This window comes from Cherax quadricarinatus, chromosome 42, assembly GCF_038502225.1.
Source record: "Cherax quadricarinatus isolate ZL_2023a chromosome 42, ASM3850222v1, whole genome shotgun sequence".
NCBI lineage: Eukaryota > Metazoa > Arthropoda > Malacostraca > Decapoda > Parastacidae > Cherax > Cherax quadricarinatus.
Genome location: NC_091333.1, coordinates 5095636 through 5118343, shown reverse-complemented (window position 1 = coordinate 5118343; position 22708 = coordinate 5095636). Strand labels below are relative to the sequence as shown.

The 22708-nt window shown below is 42.1% G+C and overlaps 1 protein-coding gene across 1 annotated transcript in view; it reads right to left on the bottom strand.

Moving 5' to 3' along the window:
- LOC128695690 (fibrillin-2) overlaps positions 1-22708 on the bottom strand; it is a gene marked incomplete in the record, with an annotated part of 295003 nt that overhangs the window by 183218 nt on the left and 89077 nt on the right. The window contains 2 exon segments of the mRNA XM_070093229.1: positions 6409-6441; positions 6650-7153. Of these exon segments, the coding sequence (XP_069949330.1) occupies positions 6409-6441; positions 6650-7153 (537 nt within the window).

Here is a 22708-nt window from a genome sequence, read left to right as displayed (position 1 = left end):
ACACACACACACACACACACACACACACACACACACACACGCACACACACACAATCAGGAGGAGAGTGGTGGAACACCTGGAACGGAACAAGATTATAAATGAAAACCAACATGGGTTCATGGAAGGCAAATCCTGTGTCACAAACCTCCTGGAGTTTTATGACAAGGTAACAGAAGTAAGACGAGAGAGAGGGGTGGGTTTATTGCGTTTTCCTAGACTGCAGGAAGGCCTTTGACACAGTTCCCAACAAGAGATTAGTGCAGAAGCTGGAGGATCAGGCGCATATAACAGGGAGGGCACTGCAATGGATCAGGGAATACCTGACAGGGAGGCAACAACGAGTCATGGTACGTGAAGAGGTATCACAGTGGGCGCCTGTGACGAGCGGGGTCTCACAGGGGTCAGTTCTAGGACCAGTGCTATTTCTGATATATGCGAACGACATGATGGAAGGAACAGACTCTGAAGTGTCCCTATTCGCAAATGATGTGAAGCTGATGAGAAGAATTAAATCGGATGAGGATGAGGCAGGACTGCAAAGAGACCTGGACAGGCTGGACATGTGGTCCAGAAACTGGCTTCTCGAATTCAACCCTGCCAAATGCAAAGTCATGAAGATTGGGGAGGGGCAAAGAAGACCGCAGACAGAGTATAGGCTAGGTGGACAAAGACTACAGACCTCACTCAGGGAGAAAGACCTTGGGGTGACCATAACACCGAGAACGTCACCGGAGGCTCACATCAACCAAATAACTGCTGCATCATACGGGCGCCTGGCAAACCTGAGAATAGCGTTCCGATACCTTAATAAGGAATCGTTCAAGAAACTGTACACTGTGTATGTTAGGCCCATACTGGAGTATGCAGCACCAGTCTGGAACCCACACCTGGTCAAGCACGTGAAGAAGTTAGAGAAAGTACAAAGGTTTGCAACAAGGCTAGTCCCAGAGCTCAGCTGAATGTCGTACGAGGAAAGGTTGAGGGAAATCGGACTGACGACACTGGAGGACAGAAGGGTTAGGGGAGACTTGATAACGACATACAAGATACTGCAGGGAATAGACAAGGTGGACAGAGATAGGATGTTCCAGAGAGGGGACACAGAAACAACGGGTCACAACTGGAAGCTGAAGACTCAGACGAGTCACAGGGACGTTAGGAAGTATTTCTTCAGCCATAGAATCGTCAGGAAGTGGAATAGCCTAGCAAGTGAAGTAGTGGAGGCAGGAACTATACATAGTTTTAAGAAGAGGTATGACAAAGCTCAGGAAGCAGAGAGGGAGAGGACCTAGTAGCGATCAGTGAAGAGGCGGGGCCAGGAGCTGAGTCTCGACCCCTGCAACCTCAATTAGGTGAGTACACACACACACACACACACACACACACACACACACACACACACACACACACACACACACACACACACACACACACACACACACACACACACACACACACACACACACACACACACACACACACACACACACACACAAACCTCACTCAAGGAAAAAGATCTTGGGGTGAGTATAACACCAGGCACATCTCCTGAAGCGCACATCAACCAAATAACTGCTGCAGCATATGGGCGCCTAGCAAACCTCAGAACAGCATTCCGACATATTAATAAGGAATCATTCAGGACCCTGTACACCGTGTACGTTAGGCCCATATTGGAGTATGGGGCACCAGTTTGGAACCCACACCTAGTCAAGCACGTGAAGAAACTAGAGAAAGTGCAAAGGTTTGCAACAAGACTAGTCCCAGAGCTAAGAGGTATGTCCTACGAGGAGAGGTTAAGGGAAATCAACCTGACGACACTGAAGGACAGGAGAGATAGGGGGGACATGATAACGACATACAAAATACTGAGAGGAATTGACAAGGTGGACAAAGACAGGATGTTCCAGAGATTGGACACAGTAACAAGGGGACACAGTTGGAAGCTGAAGACACAGATGAATCACAGGGATGTTAGGAAGTATTTCTTCAGCCACAGAGTAGTCAGTAAGTGGAATAGTTTGGGAAGCGATGTAGTGGAGGCAGGATCCATACATAGCTTTAAGCAGAGGTATGATAAAGCTCACGGCTCAGGGAGAGTGACCTAGTAACGATCAGTGAAGAGGCGGGGCCAGGAGCTCGGACTCGACCCCCGCAACCTCAACTAGGTGAGTACAACTAGGTGAGTACACACACACATACACACACACACACACACACACACACACACACACACACACACACACACACACACACACACACACACACACACACACACACACACACACACACACACACAGGTTAAGGGAAATCAACCTGACGACACTGGAGGACAGGAGAGATAGGGGGGACATGATAACGACATACCAAATACTGAGAGGAATTGACAAGGTGGACAAAGACAGGATGTTCCAGAGATGGGACACAGCAACAAGGGGACACAGTTGGAAGTTGAAGACACAGATGAATCACAGGGATGTTAGGAAGTATTTCTTCAGCCACAGAGTAGTCAGGAAGTGGAATAGTTTGGGAAGCGATGTAGTGGAGGCAGGATCCATACATAGTTTTAAGCAGAGGTATGATAAAGCTCACGGCTCAGGGAGAGTGACCTAGTAGCGACCAGTGAAGAGGCGGGGCCAGGAGCTTGGACTCGACCCCTGCAACCTCAACTAGGTGAGTACACACACACACACACACACGAAGTATTTCTTCAGTCATAGAGTTGTCAGGCAGTGGAATAGCCTAGAAAGTGACTTAGTGGAGGCAGGTACCATACATAGTTTTAAGATGAGGTATGATAAAGCTAATGCAGCAGGGAGAGAGAGGACCCAGTAGCAATCAGTGAAGAGGCAGGGCCAGGAGTTATGACTCGACCCCTGCAACCACAAATAGGTGAGCACACACACGCACACAAGTTGAAGACTGAGATGAGTCAGAGGGATGTTAGAAGTATTTCTTCAGCTACAGAGTTGTCAGGAAGTGGAACAGTCTGGCAAGTGACGTAGTTAGGTTAGTTTAATATTTTTATTATGGACCCCCCATACCCATCCTGTGGGCGGTAGTTAAAAGATTACAGAGGTACATAATGGGTCCAGGGACTGTACCTCAACATTACAGAGGTACATAATGGGTCCAGGGACTGTACCTCAACATTAGAGGTACATAATGGGTCCAGGGACTGTACCTCAACATTACAGAGGTACATAATGGGTCCAGGGACTGTACCTCAACATTACAGAGGTACATAATGGGTCCAGGAACTGTACCTCAATATTACAGGTACATAATGGGTCCAGGGACTGTACCTCAACATTAGAGGTACATAATGGGTCCAGGGACTGTACCTCAATATTGCAGGTACATAATGGGTCCAGGGACTGTACCTCAACATTACAGAGGTACATAATGGGTCCAGGGACTGTACCTCAACATTACAGAGGTACATATTGGGTCCAGGTACTGTACCTCAATATTACAGAGGTGCATAATGGGTTCAGGGACTGTACCTCAACATTACAGAGGTACATAATGGGTCCAGGGACTGTACCTCAACATTACAGAGGTACATAATGGGTCCAGGAACTGTACCTCAACATTACAGAGGTACATAATGGGTCCAGGGACTGTACCTCAACGTTACAGAGGTACATAATGGGTCCAGGGACTTTGTCTCAACATTACAGAGGTACATAATGGGTCCAGGGACTGTACCTCAACATTACAGAGGTACATAATGGGTCCATGGACTGTACCTCAACATTACAGAGGTACATAATGGGTCCAGGGACTGTACCTCAACATTACAGAGGTGCATAATGGGTCCAGGGACTGTACCTCAACATTACAGAGGTACATAATGGGTCCAGGGACTGTACCTCAACATTACAAAGGTACATAATGGGTCCAGGGACTGTATCTCAACATTACAGAGGTACATAATGGGTCCAGGGACTGTACCTCAACATTACAGAGGTACATAATGGGTCCAGGGACTGTACCTCAACATTACAAAGGTACATAATGGGTCCAGGGACTGTACCTCAACATTACAGAGGTACATAATGGGTCCAGGGACTGTACCTCAACATTACAAAGGTACATAATGGGTCCAGGGAGTGTACCTCAACATTACAGAGGTACATAATGGGTCCAGGGAGTGTACCTCAACATTACAGAGGTACATAATGATAGCTGAACTAGTTACAAAGTTATACATAGTTTTAAGACGATTTGATATTCATGGAGTAGGAGAGAGAGGACCTAGTAGCGACCAGTGAAGAGGTGGGGCCAGGAGCTATGAATCGACCCCTGTAACCACAAATAGGTAAGTACACGGAGATATTGTGTGTGCCACTAACAACAACCTTCAACAAGTTTATCGACACAGGGCAACTGCCGGAGGTGTGGAACACTGTAAATGTAGTCCCAGTTTTTAAGAAAGAAGACAGAATTAAATTACAGACCAGTGCTACTGACATGCATAGTATATAAGATTATGGATAAGATTATCAGAAGAGTGGTGGAGCACTCAGAAAGGAGTGAGAGTTGATACATGACTACTAGTACAGTTTTCAAGATGGTAAATCCTGCCTCACAAACCTACTGGAGTTCTACGACAAGGTAACAGAGGTAAGGAAGGAAAGAGAGAGGATTGGGTAGATTATATCTTCTTGGACTGTAAGAAGGCTTTTGACACAGTACAGCAGAAGAAACATACAATGGATCAAGGCATACCCAAAAGGAATGAAAAAACAAGTGATTGTGCTTGAAGAGGTGTCGGAATGAGTGCATGTGACGAGTAGGGTTCCACAAGGATCAGTACTAGTTCTTGTATGCGTGAATAACATGATGCAATGGAAAGAATCACAGGAATCCATGTTTGCAGATTATGCGAAATTATGAGGAGAGTATAAGCAGACGAAAACCAGTAAAGGTTACAAATGGATATGGACAAGCTGCAGGTCTGGTCTGGCATATGGCTACTGGAGTTTAACCCTAGCAAGTGTAATGAAGATTGCAGATGAGTACTGTACTAAGCACATCATCTGAGGCACACATCAATCAAATAACTGCTGCATCAAATGAAAGTCTGGCAAATCAAAGACTAGTTGTTAGACATCCAAGTAAGGAGTCATTCACAACACTGTATACAGTGCACGTCAGGCCTATATTGGAGTATGCAGCACCAGTGTGGAACCCAAATCTAGTCAAGCATATCAAGGAATTGGCAAAAAGGCAGAGGCTTGCAATGAGATTAGTCCTGGAGCTAAGGAGTATGTCTTATGAGGAGAGATTAACGGAGAGATTAACCTTATGTTGCTGGAGGACAGGACCAGGGATATGATAACGCACAAAATACTGATAGAAATTGACAGGGTGAATAGGGATAGATTGTTTGAGAGATGGGAAGCAGGAACACGAAGGCACAGATGGGTCACAGGGACTCTAGGAAGTATTTCTTCAGCCTTTGAATAGTTAGAAAGTGGAATGACTTAGAGAATGAAGTGGCAGACGCACGATCAAAACACAGTTTTAAGAAGAGTTATGATAAGGCTCTCGAAGCCTGGAGAGTGTGAACCTAGTACACACCAGCAAAGAGGCAGAGACAGGAGCTGAGACTTGACCTTTGCAACCACACCTAAGTGAGTACACAAACACGTAAACACTCCTTATAGGAGTAGCTGCAGTACAGGAGCCACCAACTGGTGGTGAGGGGCAACATAGCACACTCATTTTTTTATTTTCTTAAAGAAGCACTAGTGCTTCCATTTTAGTACAAAATATCCCACGTGAGAGTCATTAGACCTTCTTTAGCTTAAATTTTGGTAAAAAGGGGGGCATTTTTTATGTCTAGGGCACCAAAAGCCAGAAGTGCCATTGATAGTGAAGCTCCTGGTGAGGGCAAGTTTCACAACACAGATTCAGGGGAAAAAAACCTGGAGTTCTACAACAGGAATTTACAGAGAGAGAGCAAGAGACAAGGATGGGTGGAATGCATCTTCCTTGACTACAAAAAATTATTTGCCATGGCACATCAGAAACTGTTCTTCAAACTAGAAAAGAAAGTAGGGGTGAAAAAGGGAAAGTACTCCTTAGAATAATGAAGTAGAGTAAATGAATGACAAAAAAGATGGAGGTGGTGTTGGAATGAGGTGAAGGATAACAGGTGGGGCTCCCTAAAGATCAGTACTAAAGCCATGAATGTTTCTGATATAAACATATGACCTGTTAAAGGGATCAGATTATAAGTATCTGTTAAAGGGATCAGATTCTGTTTAAGTGTGCTACTGATATGAAATTATTAAGAATATGAAGTGGCGAGGACAGAGATGGCTACAACAAAGAATAGCTCTGCTCCTGCAGGTACAAAACGGTAAACAGATAGTGTAATCATTAGGAGAACTCACCTGGTCTGCGACTACCTCCATTAACTACACCGCCTGTAATGAAAATTAGTCTGTAAAATATAAATAATAAGTTTATGCAATGCGTAATTTCTTAAATATCAAATGTCGTACCACATTACAACATACAGTATTCACTGATTATACATGATTCATGGATATTCATATATTCTCACTCACCTACAATTGTATTATTTATTTATTAATTTCAAATTGTAAATGGTATAAGAATAAATATACTTACCACCGTTGTATCTATCAACTTCTGTTACTTCTCTACCGTTAACATGTACACCTCCATTAAATGTAGCTCCATTAATGGTTCTTCCATTCCCAGTAATTACGTCAACACCACCATTGCCGATACCACTCACGCCGTTTCTCTCACCTTCCGTAACTCCGTTGATGGCACTTACATCGATGCCATTTTCGCCTCTGCCATTACCTCTGAAGATGCCATTTTCACCGATGCCAATCCTATCGCCACCATTTACGATGTCAACTCTGCCGCCATTTATGCCTCTGCTTGTACCACCATTGACGATGTCAACTCTGCCGCCATTTACGCCGATGCTAACTCCATCAACAGTACCTCCCCCGTTGATGCCATTTCTTCCTGTAACACCATTTCTTCCAAAGCCATTTCTTCCAGTGCTACCACAGGATGATAATATTAAGCCGCCCAAACACATACATAAGTTGGGCCGCACACACCGCCCTCCAATGCCGCAGTCCCGCAAGCATATTGCTGTGAACAGAAAGTGCAGAATTAGATTTCTTATTAGTTATCAAAAATCAAATCTATTTATTAATGGTAGTGATATTTTAAACCTTAGCCCGGCTTTATTTATCTGCATTATACTTTACGCAGAAATTTATGAACATAACGTGTGAGTCACTGAAGTCTTACTTTAATAGTACATCAACCTCAAGGGTGGTGCGGCGAGGTGTGGGATTAAAGGATAACTAATCTGATAGAAAGTGGGAGCTGTTACAGTTGCTGTTTGCCCATGACATGGTTCTTTTTAGGGAGTGTAAAGAGAGGTTGCAAAGATTGTTCACGAATCTGAAAGGTTATGTAAAAGTTATGAAAAAGAAAGAAATTAAAAATGAACGTAAGAAACAGCAAGGTAATGAGATTTACAATAATAAAAAAAAAATAGGCACTGAAAGAGATTGACCAGATTGGGGGAAGGGGGTACAGAGGAAATAAATGTGTTTAGATATATGGGAGTACACTTGTCAGCAGACTGTATTATGAAAGATGAGGTGAACCATAGAACTGACAAGGGGAAAAAGGCGAGTGGTGCACTGAGCCATTTGTGGAGATAAAGAACGTGATCCATATAGGCAAAAGGAGGAATGTACCAGAGTATATCGGTACCAACGATTAAAAGGGTGTGAGGCATAGGTTTTAAACATTGCGGCAAGGAGGAGGCTGAGAGCAGTGATGTAGTGGTAAAGGGTAATGTGTGGTGTTAATATTATGCAGATAATTTGGGGCTTGGAGATTAGAAGTGTGGGAGTTATCAGAAAGTATTATTCAGTGGACTGAGGAAGAGTTATCAAGGTGGTTTGGATATTTTGGGAAGATACAGAAATATAGGAAGACTAGGAGGGTGCATAAATCCAGGGTGGAGACGTGGGGGGGGGGGGGTTATGGGTCGTCCCAGGAATAGTTGAAGGGCAGGAGAAAAATGCTGTTTTGTGTGCTAGGGGCCTGAACATCCAGCAGACTTGTGTGAGCATGTTAGACAGGAATGGATGCAAGTGGGTTTTATGACGGCTTGCAGTTAGTGTGTGAACAAGGTAACCTTTATGAAAGGACTCAAAGGAAACCAGATTTGAGTCCTGGATGTGGTTAAGTACAGTGCCTGTACTCTGATGGAGGGGGCGGCAAACATTCCAGAAGGCCATCTGAACTGGGAAGTCAGCACGCTTCTGGCAAGAAAGTGATTGAAAGAGTGATGGTGTGTGTATTTCTTCTTTTTCGGACCACCTACCTCGATGGAGGATGACTGGTGTATTAAAAGACTAACCTCAAGAATGTTCTAATACTTGAAATAGACATTAAAATAAACTCTGTATATACTGAGAAATATACACCTTGCAGTGAGTGCATAACATAGTTTATCATATTAAAAGTCTACTGATTACATGTTGGTGATTTAGTGTGAAAACTCACACCAACGTTTATTATTTCCACACCAAGCTAACATCTCGAGATTTTATTCACGTATTTTTCTCTGTGCATAGAGGAGAAAATACCTATATAATACTGAGTTTATTCATAGAAGTAACTACGGATTGTAAGCTGGATAATGCAATGATTATATCAAATCATCTAATAATGATAATGTGCGAGTGTGGTGAAAGTGTTGAATGATGATGAAAGTATTTTCTTTTTGGGGATTTTCTTTCTTTTTTGGGTAACCCTGCCTCGGTGGGAGACGGCCGACTTGTTGAAAAAAAAAAAATCTAATACAAGATTATAATATCTTTATTTCTACAAGTACAAAGTATACAGGCCTAGCTGACATCAACGACATACTACCATATAGAAAGCCCCTTGTTATGCAGAGTATTTCCCACAAATTAGGTCAATTTTGTCCCAGGATGCGACCCACACCAGTCGACTAACACCCAGGTACCTATTTTACTGATAGGTGAACATGGAGAGCAGGTTCCTTAGGAAATACGTCCTAATGTTTTCAGCTGTACCGGGGATCGATCCTCGGACCTCAGTGTGTGAGCTGAGTGCGCTAGCGATCGAGATACAAGGTATAACAACAGTGATTTTATACGATATAATTATATAATTAAATAATACCATTATATAATTATACAATACCATTACAAATAATATACGATTCTTGTCTGACACGGTAACACCACGGAATTTTGACAGAGAGGATATCTTCAACTCTATTGCTGATTGTTGTCCCAAATTATTGGCATGACCTACTACTTCCACTAGTGTGTCTGTCCACTTGTGATACCGTCTCCAACTGCTGCCCCTCTTCCAGATACAGTGTTATAAGACCCCACTCTCATATCTCTGCTTTAGATACATTCAGGCTAAGAGGACTCAACACCTTCAGTAAGACACTGACGTCCCAAAGTATAAAAATCATTGAGAGGGTTTAAAACCCTTAAAACTCCATAGATTCACAACTGCACGACCCAGGGCAGCATGGGTTTAGAGCAGGTCGTTCCTGCCTCTTGCAACCACTGGACCATTACACGGTCTTGGAAATTCTGGAAGACAAACAAAATGCAGTTGGAGTATACACAGGCTTTTCAAAAGCCTTCGACAAGTGCGTTCATGGTGTAATAGCATAGAAAATGCATGCAAAAGGAATAACTGAAAAAAAAGTGAGCAGATGGATTTTTAACTTTCTGACAAACAGAAAGGAAAAGAGTAGTAGTAAAAAGTTAAGTCAATGGTTGCCACAGTGAAAAGTACTTGCCCTCATCGCCCAAGACTTTTAAGCAGCCTTCCTTAATACATGAGGAATTGCCAACAGATCCCTAGTTGTCTTTAAGAGGGAACTGATACGTTCTTGAAGTCACTTCCTGATTAGCTGGGTTGTGGTTCGTACGTTAAGACTGCTTGCCACCAGCAGTAATAACCCAGCTGATCAGTTCTTGATCCACCATGAGGCCTGGTTTGTGACAGAGCTGCGGTGGCGTTAACCACAGAAAACATCCTTTAGGTATCCTCATGGGGAAGCACTAAACCCGTGGGATCATACAGCACTTGATGAATGGGAGGGGTGGGGATAATCATCTTTGATTGGATAAATTAATGTAGTAAAATGAGAAAAGGCTACGAGGAGAGCAAGAAAATGTAGTCTTAAATATACATGACGAGTCCATAGACTTGTTTGAGCTCCCGCCCCACCAATAATCACCCGAGTAAAAATATGGTGACTTTATTGGTATACCTTGTTGGGGGGCGGAGCCCGGCACATGACTGGCTGAGCTACCTCTGTGAGGCTGTATAGTCCTTGTGGCTTAGCGCTTCTTTTTGATTATAATAATAATAATAATAATACCTCTGTGAGTCTAGGTAAAGGTGAGGCTGTGTAGACATGGTCACCCATCCAGTTGCTGACTACATCCAACAGTAACCTACCAGCGACGCCATTCACAACACTTCAGCCTAGCTGACTAGGAATTATGTGATAAGGGCAATAACGCCTCCATGAACAATCACATTACAATTCATTTTCATTATCTTTCTGTTTGTGTGTCTGTCTGTGTGTGTGTGTGTCTGTCTGTATGTCTGTCTGTGTGTCTGTGTGTCTGTCTGTGTGTCTGTCTGTGTGTCTGTCTGTCTGTCTGTCTGTCTGTCTATCTCTGAGTAATGTAGCGAAGTGTCTGGTACCACTAATTTCTTTAGGCTATCACTTTTGCCACATGAGATCCTAACATTGTTTCACAATATCATCCCTGGTGACCGGGTGTGTAGGGAGTCTTCAGGAGTGGGTATAGTGATGACTGGTTGTATAATCTTGATGAATAGAAAAAGATGCAAGTTAAAGACACAGATGAGTCACAATAATAGTTAGGAAATACTTATCAAGTCTGAAAGAGGAACGAACTGGATAAGGAAGCGGTGGAACTAGATTTCATAAGCTGGCCCTGGAGCCGAAATTTGACCCAGCAGTCACAAATTGGCGCTCGCTCTCTCTCTCTCTCTCTCTCTCTCTCTCTCTCTCTCTCTCTCTCTCTCTCTCTCTCTCTCTCTCTCTCTCTCTCTCTCTCTCTCTCTCTCTCTCTCTCTCTCTCTCTCTCTCTCTCTCTCTCTCTCTCTCTCTCTCTCTCTCTCTCTCTCTCTCTCTCTCTCTCTGATCTATTGTAATGCAGGAAACGCATTACAATAGATCAAAGAACATCTAGTGGAAAGGAGACAAAAAATGGCAGCTCAAAAAAAAGTACGGTGTATGTGAACTGCATGACAGAAGAGATCATGTCATATTTACGTAGCTTTAAAACATAATTTGGAAGGGTATATGAGTGAGTGTAGCTGAGTGTGAGTTAGACCTGGCTAGCATCTGCCAAGAGGCCTACTGTAATGTTCCTTTAATCTTATGATCTTGTGTTCATAAATAATTATTTGTCTTCGCAAATGGTATGAAATTAATGGGGAAATAAAAAAAAATGACATAGGTAAGGCCTATCGTTAATCATGCAGAATCTTTATGGACGCCACACATGATCAATTCTGTCAGGTAGTCAAAGAACGTGCTGAGGTATGTAACGAAAGTAGTCCTGAAGATTAAAGAAATTAACTTTAAGAAAGGGAATAAAAGAACCGAACGTGAATATATTAGATTGATTAGAGGACCGGACTAGGACACGCATGATAAGAGCACACTTAGATGACCTGATAAGGTTGAAAGGGAAAACTCGTCCCATACGAGCATAACTAATAAAAAATTATCACATTTCAGGTACGGAAAAATGCACGAAAGGCAATTCGTGTGAAAAGGGCTGTCCTATTACCAGAACAGTTAGAGATAACTGTTCGAAAGCAGATAAACGGATACACCAGGGCACAAACGGAAGTTAAAGAAATATACCTCTAACATATTTGTAACCGATTTCGAAGGCTATACCGTCAAAATCCTGTTCAACTTCGCTGTGTCTGTTAACAACGCACTGGCCCACATATCCTTCACAAAAAGAGGCAGTCATAAAGTGGAATGACCTGGATGAAGAAATGGTACCTGTGACAGGCTTCGAGGGTTCTTAATAAAGGTTGACTCGAAATAGAGCCTTAATAAAAGGGCCCACGAGACTAGGAATGAGAACCCAACTACTGCCTATTAAGAGGCTGGATTGTTATATAATATATAACAAAACTAGAGTAATAATAATAATAATCTATAGCCAGAACCTGGATTATTATATTATTATTCATGGAGAAGTACATAACTCACAGACCAGTGGTCATAAAATGCCTGGGGAATGGGAAGTAAGTCAAGATCGATCCGACGAAGGGGAAAGTAGCTTCAGTTTCTTGGATCAAGAGCCCTTCATCGGCATTAAGACTTTTCCTATGACATGGAACTCAACGATCATGAGCGCGCTAAGCGTAGATTTTTTTTCTGATTAACACGGATGGTAACCCAGGTTAATGCACGAAAGCCACTCATTCTTATTTATGTCCATTGGGGCTGAGATATACCTGTGATCAGTTTCAAGGGGTTTTCTACCGTCGCAGCCCGACCTGGGACCAGGCTTTTCTGTTGACTGCTTGGTTAACCAGGATGTTCCTTATCCTCTTCCCCAAGATGGGACCCACAACAGATAGCTAACACCCATGTACCTACTAACTACCAAAACAGGGGACAACAGCAGTGTAGGGAAACATGCGTAACGTTTCCACTTGTACCGAGATATGGAACCAAGTCCTTCAAACCATACCACGGGTGGGGTTTGAACCCGCGGTCAGAGAGTCTCAAAACTCCGGACCGTCGCGTTAGCCACTGAGCCAGGTAACTTCAATAAGATTCATCCAACTAGGTATATTTCTACACCACAGGAAGGTAGGCATAGGCACCATTGTGACCAGAAATGCAAGTTTTTACAGTTGGATGAATCTTATTGAAGCTAGCTGGCCCAGTGGCTAACGCGACGGTCTGGAGTTCTGAGACTCTCTGACCGCGGGTTCAAACTCCACTCGTGGTATGGGGTGTTTGCAATCGTGTTATTACGATTTCGTGAACCAAGTCCTTCACTTGTACGTCGAAGGCGCTAATACTTGAGCCATGCTCCAAACTTAACTTCTTAGAGAGGCAATACGAACAGGTTCTCTCTTTCGACTAATAATAGCAATACGGATTATTAAAGCATGTTTCCTGGGTTCAACGCCCCCGTGGTCCAGTCCCAGACTAAGCCTCCTTGTGAATCAAGGCCAGATGAACCAAGCTGTTACTGCTGGCTACACGCAGTCTAACGTACGAACCATGGAAACTAATAATTGTGAAAGTATTTTTTAGTAGGTTTTAGAATGTCAACAAAAATGTTATCTCCTCTTAGACAAATTCTTATAAATTAACTCGGAAAATAAAGCAAAGCCGAGTAACTGCCATTATACTGCTGGGGAAGCACTCAACCCATATCGCTTACGGCCAACGTTGGGGAACCTGGACTCTACCCGGAGGGCATTTCGGGGAACAACACTCCCGCGGCCCGGTCCAAGACCAGGCTTCCCGGTGGATTAGGGCCTGATCATCCAGGCTGTTACTGCTGGACTCACGTAGCCCTTTGAAGGGCTTTCATGAAAAAGTATACACACGGAGAACGTATACACACGGAGAACGTATACACACGGAGAAAGTATACACACGGAGAAAGTATACACACGGAGAAAGTATACACACGGAGAAAGTATACGCACGGAGAAAGTATACACACGGAGAAAGTATACACACGGAGAAATCATACACAGAGAAAGTACACACACGGAGAAAGTTTACAGAGAAAGAAAGTATATAACGGAGAAAGTATACAGACAGAAAAAAGTATACACACGGAGAAAGTTTACACAGAGAAAGTATACACACGGAGAAAGTTTACAGAGAGAAAGTATACACACGGAGAAAGTATACAGAGAAAGAAAGCATATACACGGAGAAAGTATACACAGAAAGAAAGTATACACACGGAGAAAGTATACACACAGAAAGAAAGTATACACACGGAGAAAGTATACACACAGAAAGAAAGTATACACACGGAGAAAGTATACACACAGAAAGAAAGTATACACACGGAGAAAGTATACACACAGAAAGAAAGTATACACACGGAGAAAGTTTACCCAGTAAGAAAGTATACAAACGGAGAAAGTTTACCCAGTAAGGAGGACAAATTCCAACTACTCCGTTATGGAAAACTGGAGGAGATAATAACTAGAACAGAGTATACTACTTCGGCCATACAATAGAGCGGAAAAATAATGTAAGGGACCTGGGAGTAGTAATGTCTGAGGATCTTACTTTCAAGGATCACAACAGTGCCACGATCGCACGTGCAAAGAAAATGATAGGATGGATAATGAGAACTTTCAAAACGAGAGATGCCAAGCCCATGATGATCCTTTTCAAATCACTTGTTCTCTCTAGGCTGGAATACTGCTGTACATTAACATCTCCATACAAAGCAGGTGAAATCGCAAATCTAGAGAGTGTACAGAGATCCTTTACTGCACGTATAAGTTCTGTCAAGCACCTTAACTACTGGGAACGCTTGGAAGCACTTGACTTGTACTCATTGGAACGCAGGAGGGAGAGATATATCATAATCTACACTTGGAAAATCTTGGAAGGAATGGTCCCAAATCTGCACACAGAAATCACTCCCTACGAAAGTAAAAGACTGGGCAGGCGATGCAAAATGCCGCCAATAAAAAGTAGGGGCGCCATTGGTACACTAAGAGAAAACACCATAAGTGTCCGGGGCCCAAAACTGTTCAACAGCCTCCCATCAAGCATTAGGGGAATTGCCAATAAACCCCTGGCTGCCTTCAAGAGAGAGCTGGACAGATACCTAAAGTCAGTGCCGGATCAGCCGGGCTGTGGCTCGTACGTCGGACTGCGTGCGGCCAGCAGTAACAGCCTAGTTGATCAGGCCCTGATCCATCGGGAGGCCTGGTCATGGACCGGGCCGCGGGGGCGTTGATCCCCGGAATAAACTCCAGGTAACCTCCAGGTAAGAAAGTATACACACGGAGAAAGTTTACCCAGTAAGAAAGTATACACACGGAGAAAGTTTACCCAGTAAGAAAGAAAGTATACACACGGAGAGGTTTACCTCTTAAGTGTACAATTATATATACACGGAATGTTTACTTTGCACATTATTATTAGCATCAAATTATCTTCATTTTCTAGTCACCAGATCAGTTGTGGTCTTAAGTTATACATTCGTGGGGAAGCGCTAAACCAAGAGGGGGTCATACAGTGCCTGTGGCCTAAACTGCACGTAAAGATTCAGTAAAACACTTACCGGAGACATCTGAAATCCCTGGGCCTGTGTTTCCGGCGAGAGATACACTGTAATTTACACCTGGAGAATCATAAGAGGGATTGGTCTCTGCACGCACAAATCGCCCCCTAGGAAAGCAAGAGACTCAGACGATGCAAAATACTCTCAATGAAAAGCGGGGATGCTATGAGTAAAATAAGATAGGACAATAAGTGTAAAAGGCACAAGACTTTTCAACAGCCTCCCATCATACATTAGGGGAATTAGTAACAGGTGCTTTGTTGTCTTCAGGCGGGAACTTTTAAGGCTTGTTTACTGTTTGAAAATCATTAGTACCTGAAGGGTGTTTTCGGGGTCAGTGCCCCAGAGGCCCGGTCCCAGACCAGCCCTCCTGGTTTGTTCAAAGGCCTAATTAACCAGGCTGTTATTACTGGCCGCACGCAGTCCACAGTACAAACCTCTGACTAGTTGATCAGGAATTGACTTGAAGAACTTATTAAACCTCCTTAACAATGCAACATTCAACAAGCACAGGAGAAAAATGAGATGGGGTGAATAACTCCGGGAAGAGGGAGGGTAAGAACAGAGGCAAGGCCAAGACAAGCGTCAAATGAATGATCTAAAGTGTGTGTAAACGTGATCTCATGGGCGTGAGGAAAGACCTCCTTCCCTCTCGGGTTTCCCTCCTCACTAAACCTTTTTCTCTATCTTCAGGGGTGCCGTGCAGCTCCCTGGTGAGAGCATTCGACTCTTCTGTTGCCCATGCCCATCTAACAGTAAAAATAGGTACTTGTCTGTTAGCCGATTACTGCGCGTCGTTTCTAGGCACAAAAAAAAGTGTTAAAAAATTCCAGTCTCACTGGAATATTATATCCTGTATAAGAAAACACTCCAGACCAGTGTCAGAAACTCCAGCACCTGCTGGAAATATTAGGTACATATCCGTGTACCTAATATTATCATTAGATACACATCCGTGTACCTAATGATAATTTAAACTATGTTCTCATATCATGATATTAATTAAAAAACTACGCTTTCTTATTACCCCCGTGTGAGTCTGCCATTTATGTTGGTAGTGTGAATAATGATCTCTCAAAGACGTTTGTAGACTTGATAAGCAAGTGTTGGAGATAGTCTTGTGTGAGATATTCTTGTCATCTGAGGAGCTCTTGATGCAACTGTTCCCACACTTCCACCACTCCACTCATCTTTCTTAAGTATCATCATATTCTCTCTCTCTCTCTCTCTCTCTCTCTCTCTCTCTCTCTCTCTCTCTCTCTCTCTCTCTCTCTCTCTCTCTCTCTTCTCTCTCTTCTCTCTCTTCTCTTCTCTCTCTCTCTCTCTCTCTCTCTCTCTCTCTCTCTCTCTCTCTCTCTCTCTCTCTCTCTCTCTCTCTCTCTCTCTCTCTCTCTCTCTCTCTCTCTCTCTCTTTAATATTGGAAGTCAACATATAGAAGCAAGCTGAACTGATTACTCTCTTAATGTCCTTATGTAGTGAGAACCATTTTTCTAACACGAATCATTCGATGAAAGAAAAAAACAGCTGTTGGAGTGATATTCCTGAGCCTAGTATAACCAAAAATGAGACTGCTGATGGTTGTTCGTCTTGTGGTGTAATAGTTATCTTCTCACTGCCTAAGTTTACCTAAGTGAGCAACTCTTCTCACTGTCCGTCATGTTTAGCTAAGTGGGTGACCTTGAAAGCACTGGCCTTATGAGTAACAGAAAGGCCATCAGCAAGGTCAGGTCGAAGCTAAAATAGTGGGAAGGCCAGGCAATAAAAACAAATTTTACATACCGAAGGTCAGAGTGAACTTTCATTATTGAACTTATTGTTATCGTTTTCTATAATTTGTCGTTTGGTTTCCTTTTAAAGAAGATTCACATCATAATTCTCCATTCACTGCCGAGTCATATTTCACCCTCAGGATATCAGCTTCATCGCTAAACACTAGAACTTCAGCAATAACAAAATGCTGTCTAGAAACTCTCATTTCTTATGTTTTAGAATAGAATAGAATCTGCCACTACTTTTAAACGTTAATATACTTACTGACTGACGTGCCTGAGAGCAGCAAGCACATACGTATGTCTCCTTTTATAAGTAACTAGAAAAGTACAGTCAAAATACAATTTAAGCGTGGGATTCGGAGATGAGGCGAAGTAGACATTGTAAACAATGGAAGAAGCATACTCCATTGTGGTACAATGGCACAGATTAAGTGATAAATTAGACACATGTGCAACACGTTTCACCATGCAGTGGAGAAACGTTTCCACAATAAAGATACACAAGTGTTGCACATGTGTCTAATTTATCACCTTGTTGGTTCTCTGAACCATTTATCTACATTTACAGATTAAGTGGCTTGCTGTCTTATGAATGGGAGACAGATATTGTTAGAGCTTGTAGTTTTGCCAGGTCACGGTGCCATACCGAGTTAAAGACACCCTCAGTGTCTACACATGAACTTGGATTAATCCCGTGACTTTTGCCACATAATGGAGAGTTTAACAGACCGTTAGCTTGTACACTGACGGGCACATAACAGAAAGTGATAGTACAACTGGTGTTAATTATGGTGAGACTATTTTCCTAAGGATTTGCTAATAATTTAAAGAAGTAAACGCTTGCCTGTAGTAGTTGATCATTCCTAGACTCTTCGTTTTGTGAAAATAAATTTCATTTCCTTTCTGTCATAAAGAGGTACTAAGCAAGGTAGGTAGATGTTCGAGATAATGTTAGCTAGTCAACAATTCTACTGAGCAATGTTGGGCTCGTCTCGTCTGGTCACTGAGTTTATCATAAGCAACGATGTAAGAAGATATAAATTTTCTTGTCACCTCCGACAAATGTAACCCAGTTCTTACAGGTAACTGTGGAAGTTGACTATCTCGTTCTGAGATTTGCAGACAGGTAGCAAAATAGTCTGCAAGAAGTTTAACCTTTTCCTGACTGCTGGCTGTCGATTCAGAAGTGGTACTGCTCCAGGTTTCGGAGCACACTCTGGCGGTCTTCCCACATCTGGAGATTCCAGATGTGGGTAGAGGAAAGTCTTTTTTGTATCTCCTCCAATCCTTGTGTACTTAGTATAACTTCCTCACTGCAGCGTTGGTCAAACAAGACTGATCTCAGGCTAGGTCACATACTGCCGATGAGGAATACACTAATGACAGAGATCCTCAATGTGATTGGCGAAGGCTACTCACACTGAGGATTGTTAATATCACCTTGAAGAAAGACATGATGTTAGGTGGTAGTAAACACCGATGGAAGGACTGGCCACCTTTTTCCAGATAAATTCATTAACAACATCAATCGGGTGAGCATATAATAATTTTACTTAAACACATGGCAGCACATCCTCCACGACCCGGTCTGTCTCTTCGCAAAGATTGTCTTTGTCTTATCATCCATTAATGCTTCCAAAACAACAACCACATCAAGATAATGAGTTAATTTATATTCAGTATTTTGAGGCGTTCCCATAATTTAAATGCTTAATTGGCTCTCTGTGAGCCGTAAATGATCTCTGCATCCTGTATTCTGTATCCAGAATACAAGATGCCGGGAGGGTCGTCTGGGCTACTTCAGTGTGACTGAGACTTTAATGAGATCTAGAGTCTCTCCACACACTAGTCAGGAGTCTATCAGAGCATCTGGTCAGGAGTCTATCAGCGCATCTGGTCAAGAGTCTGTCAGTGCATCAAGTGAGATATCCATCCGTACAAGTTGTGGTCAGGAGTATATTAATGCATCAAATTAGGAGTCTGACAGTACATGCGGTTAAGAGTTCATTCCGTGCATCTAGTCAGGAGTCTATCAAGGCATCTAGACAGGAGTCTCGACGCAGCAAATGAAAAGCAATGTGACCAGCCGGAAATTCAAAAGGGAAGAGCAACAAAACAGTGTGATCTCGACAGTGAGGGAAAGGGTTATCACCAGGAGGGGTGGTGTGTGGAAATTTATCTCCAACAAGGCGGCGATCCCTTTCCATCAGCAGAGATGAAAGGATCATGACCCCCTTGGGCCACACCTGCAAGGCCAATCTGGGGGTAAAGGCCAATGTTGGGCATAAATTTCTCTACAGGTTGCATCTAGTACATCACCTCCACACTAGGGCGGCGCTGTGACCTACCCAGTCTGACACAAACATCTCATTGGCCTTCTCACCCTCTGAGGTTAACACATGAACATCATGAGCTTTGCTCCCAAAGCTTCCCTGAGATTCACTTTGGTGCTGGGAATGACTGTTGAGGGTGTAGCTTGAGACGAGACGTGGGTTGTGGCCCACAACCCAGTTTGTTTATTTTGAGGAGTAGAGCGGGCCAAGGACACTTCCATACCCCCATTCCTAGACGGTCTTAAGCAGTAACACTACACTAAGGCTCAAGGCTGTCTGCCATTTCCAAGGTAAAAGTGAAGATAATTATATTTAGATCAAAGGTTTATAACACCGACACTGATGAATAAAGACATATAGGCAACAGAAAAAAAACAACGCTTTATTCCTAACATTAGTGAAGAATCTCAGCTAGCCTTAATTATACACATTATATAGTAGGATCACCACTGTATCAGACCATGATGGAAATATAACCATCAAAATAGCGTATGTTTTTTTTTTTTTTTACTGAAGGATATAACACCTGCTGGGTGTCAAGTTACTAGTGACTCGCATCACAAAGAGATATTATACCTAATTAAAGTCGATTCCTCTTCAGTATCTTAATTTTACGAAAAAAATTATGTACATACATCTGTTTTATACCTTATTTAACACATAAATTTTAAGGACATCCACAAGTCGGACCGAAACGTCGTCGTAAGCTTCTCTCTTTTTTTGTGTAACAATGTAAGAAACGTTGAATACATTTTTGATGTCTAAAATTTCCACAAATTTTATATAAAAAGATAAAGTCTGCCTGTTGTCAAAAATGCACAGCATGCATTAATGTTATTGTTCGTAATTATATTTTGCTATTATTAACATTATGGTAAATATCAAAATCGTCATATACTCGTTTTTCAATATATTACAAAGCAATACTCAGGAGTTTGTGTGAAACACATAGTATCCGTTTATAACAAATATGCTTTCATGATTACACTTTCGAAGTTAAAAAAAATAAATAAAAAACGCAAATATGCTTTCATGATTGTCCTCTCAAACTTTAAAATAAACCCGGAAACAATGAACAAAAATTTCCTGTCATTCAAAAAAAATATCATTCCACTATGGATAATTCTAAAAGAAAATCCTACAAAGTGGAACTCTAAGACAAAACAAGCGCAGATCTAGACACACAGCCCAAAACCTGAGATTAAATATAGTACAAAAATCACAGATTCTCATATATTACATTATTTAAGTGAATATTGCTGGATCTGATCTGATGAAATCTCTGTTCCTTACTCATGATACAGTTAAAAACAGGGCAGATGATAATACAGACGCTACGAAATTCATTCAGTTATATATCAAGATGTATAGATAATATGTATGGGGGAGAGAGCATACGCAAATACAAACAAATTTATTAGAACATGCCAGCCAACTGGACAGACAATCCGGATCAGTCGGATTGTGATGGCTATATAGGCCTTCGGGCCTCTAGCATAAAAAGTCTAGTTGACCAGGGGGTCGACAGAGATGCCTGGCCTCAGACGGAGCTGTTAGGTAGAAGGACCCTCGAATCTAGTCAAACTCTGCATAAATACCCAGTCTAGTAAAACTGTGCATAAATACCCAGTCTTCTTCCAAGAAAGCGATCACATAACTCACCACCAAACTCTAAATTTTGTGCTCATGAACACACATCTATAGATTGAAAATCATAGCGAATATCAATACTAATGATTCTATGATTTACACGAGCGTGAGGTGCTATTATCGTCTGACTGTAATACAGGTATAATAGAACTGTAAAAATTAATAAGTTGGCTTTCAACTTAAAATTATACGTCGTACATATTTTTCTCAAGCTTGTGCGAGGTATATCTACAGAGAGTTTAATTGTATTTGACTTTTCATCCTCATTACTTGTTTTAAATACGTACTCTAAAAGCAAAATTTAGCAATGCTTATCTAAAAACAGGAAACAAACACGAATCAATTCTCTCACAGAGAGCCTTATCCAATCAGCTTTAAATTTCTAACGTTTGTGTACAGTATCGAGGACCAGATTCTTAGAATAGTTGTCATGTTCACGTGCCCTGTGACCAACGTTGCTGAACACATTCTTAGCATCTTGGAATGACTCTGATACCTTCCAAAACCCTCAGTGACTAAGCCTCAAAGTCTTTAAAAAAAATGCCTCCTAATTCGACGCCGGAGAGTAAAGTTCGAGTAGGTGTATTCTCGAAAAACATTCTCAACAACATTTTCGAATTGCAACACCCTATATTTTTATATTTTTTATTTCAGTACTGTCTGCTTTATTATTATGCCTGTCAATGTGTTGAGATACTGCCTTAGAAAATGCAGCAGAAAAAACATCGACAAAATTAAGCATTTAACACAGGTGCAGTAAGAACCATAATAAGTGCACATACACGCACGCACACACACATGCATATCCAAAAGCACAAGAGGAAATGCAGGTACATGAAGGGCCAGACGCGCATTCCTGAGACTGGCAACACGCTAACATTTTCGCACTGATCAAAATGTAAAATTAAAAATATATTGAAAAGGCGTGACAATAAATGCCGGCTTGACACATAACACAGAAAATTTACGAATATTTAATACCCATTTTGCTATTTATGAGAAGGCGCTAACACAAGTCATACAGCGCCCTGCGAATGGTAGGCTATCAGGTCTGATCCGAGAAAGTGGAGAGTAGTTATAATTCCTTTGACCAAGATCTCACCGTCATCAAGGCCCCTCCTGAAGGGATTAAACACCCTAATGCTATATGAATGACGTACATCAAGTAAATCTAAGAATGTCGTGTTAAATTAACTCCAATAATCTTTGTTGTTGTTTCTATATTGAAGAATTACTCGTACCGTTTCAACCAAATATGTTGAGGAGGTTCTTGAGTAGTAAAGAAAGGGAAGGCGTGCAAGCATATGTTAAGATAGTCATTAAGGCTTCGAGAGAAGCGTGCGACTTTCCATGCAAAACGAAAGAGATGGGTGGTGCATAATCTCGGGATTCCTTTTTTCCTTTTAAGCTACACACGATGCACAGCAAAATTATGCTTGTCTGTGCTACAATCTGACTTAGAGGTAAGGTAAAAAATATGATTTATGAAGAATAGCTTAGAGCACTGAATTTGTCATCTTTCGCTG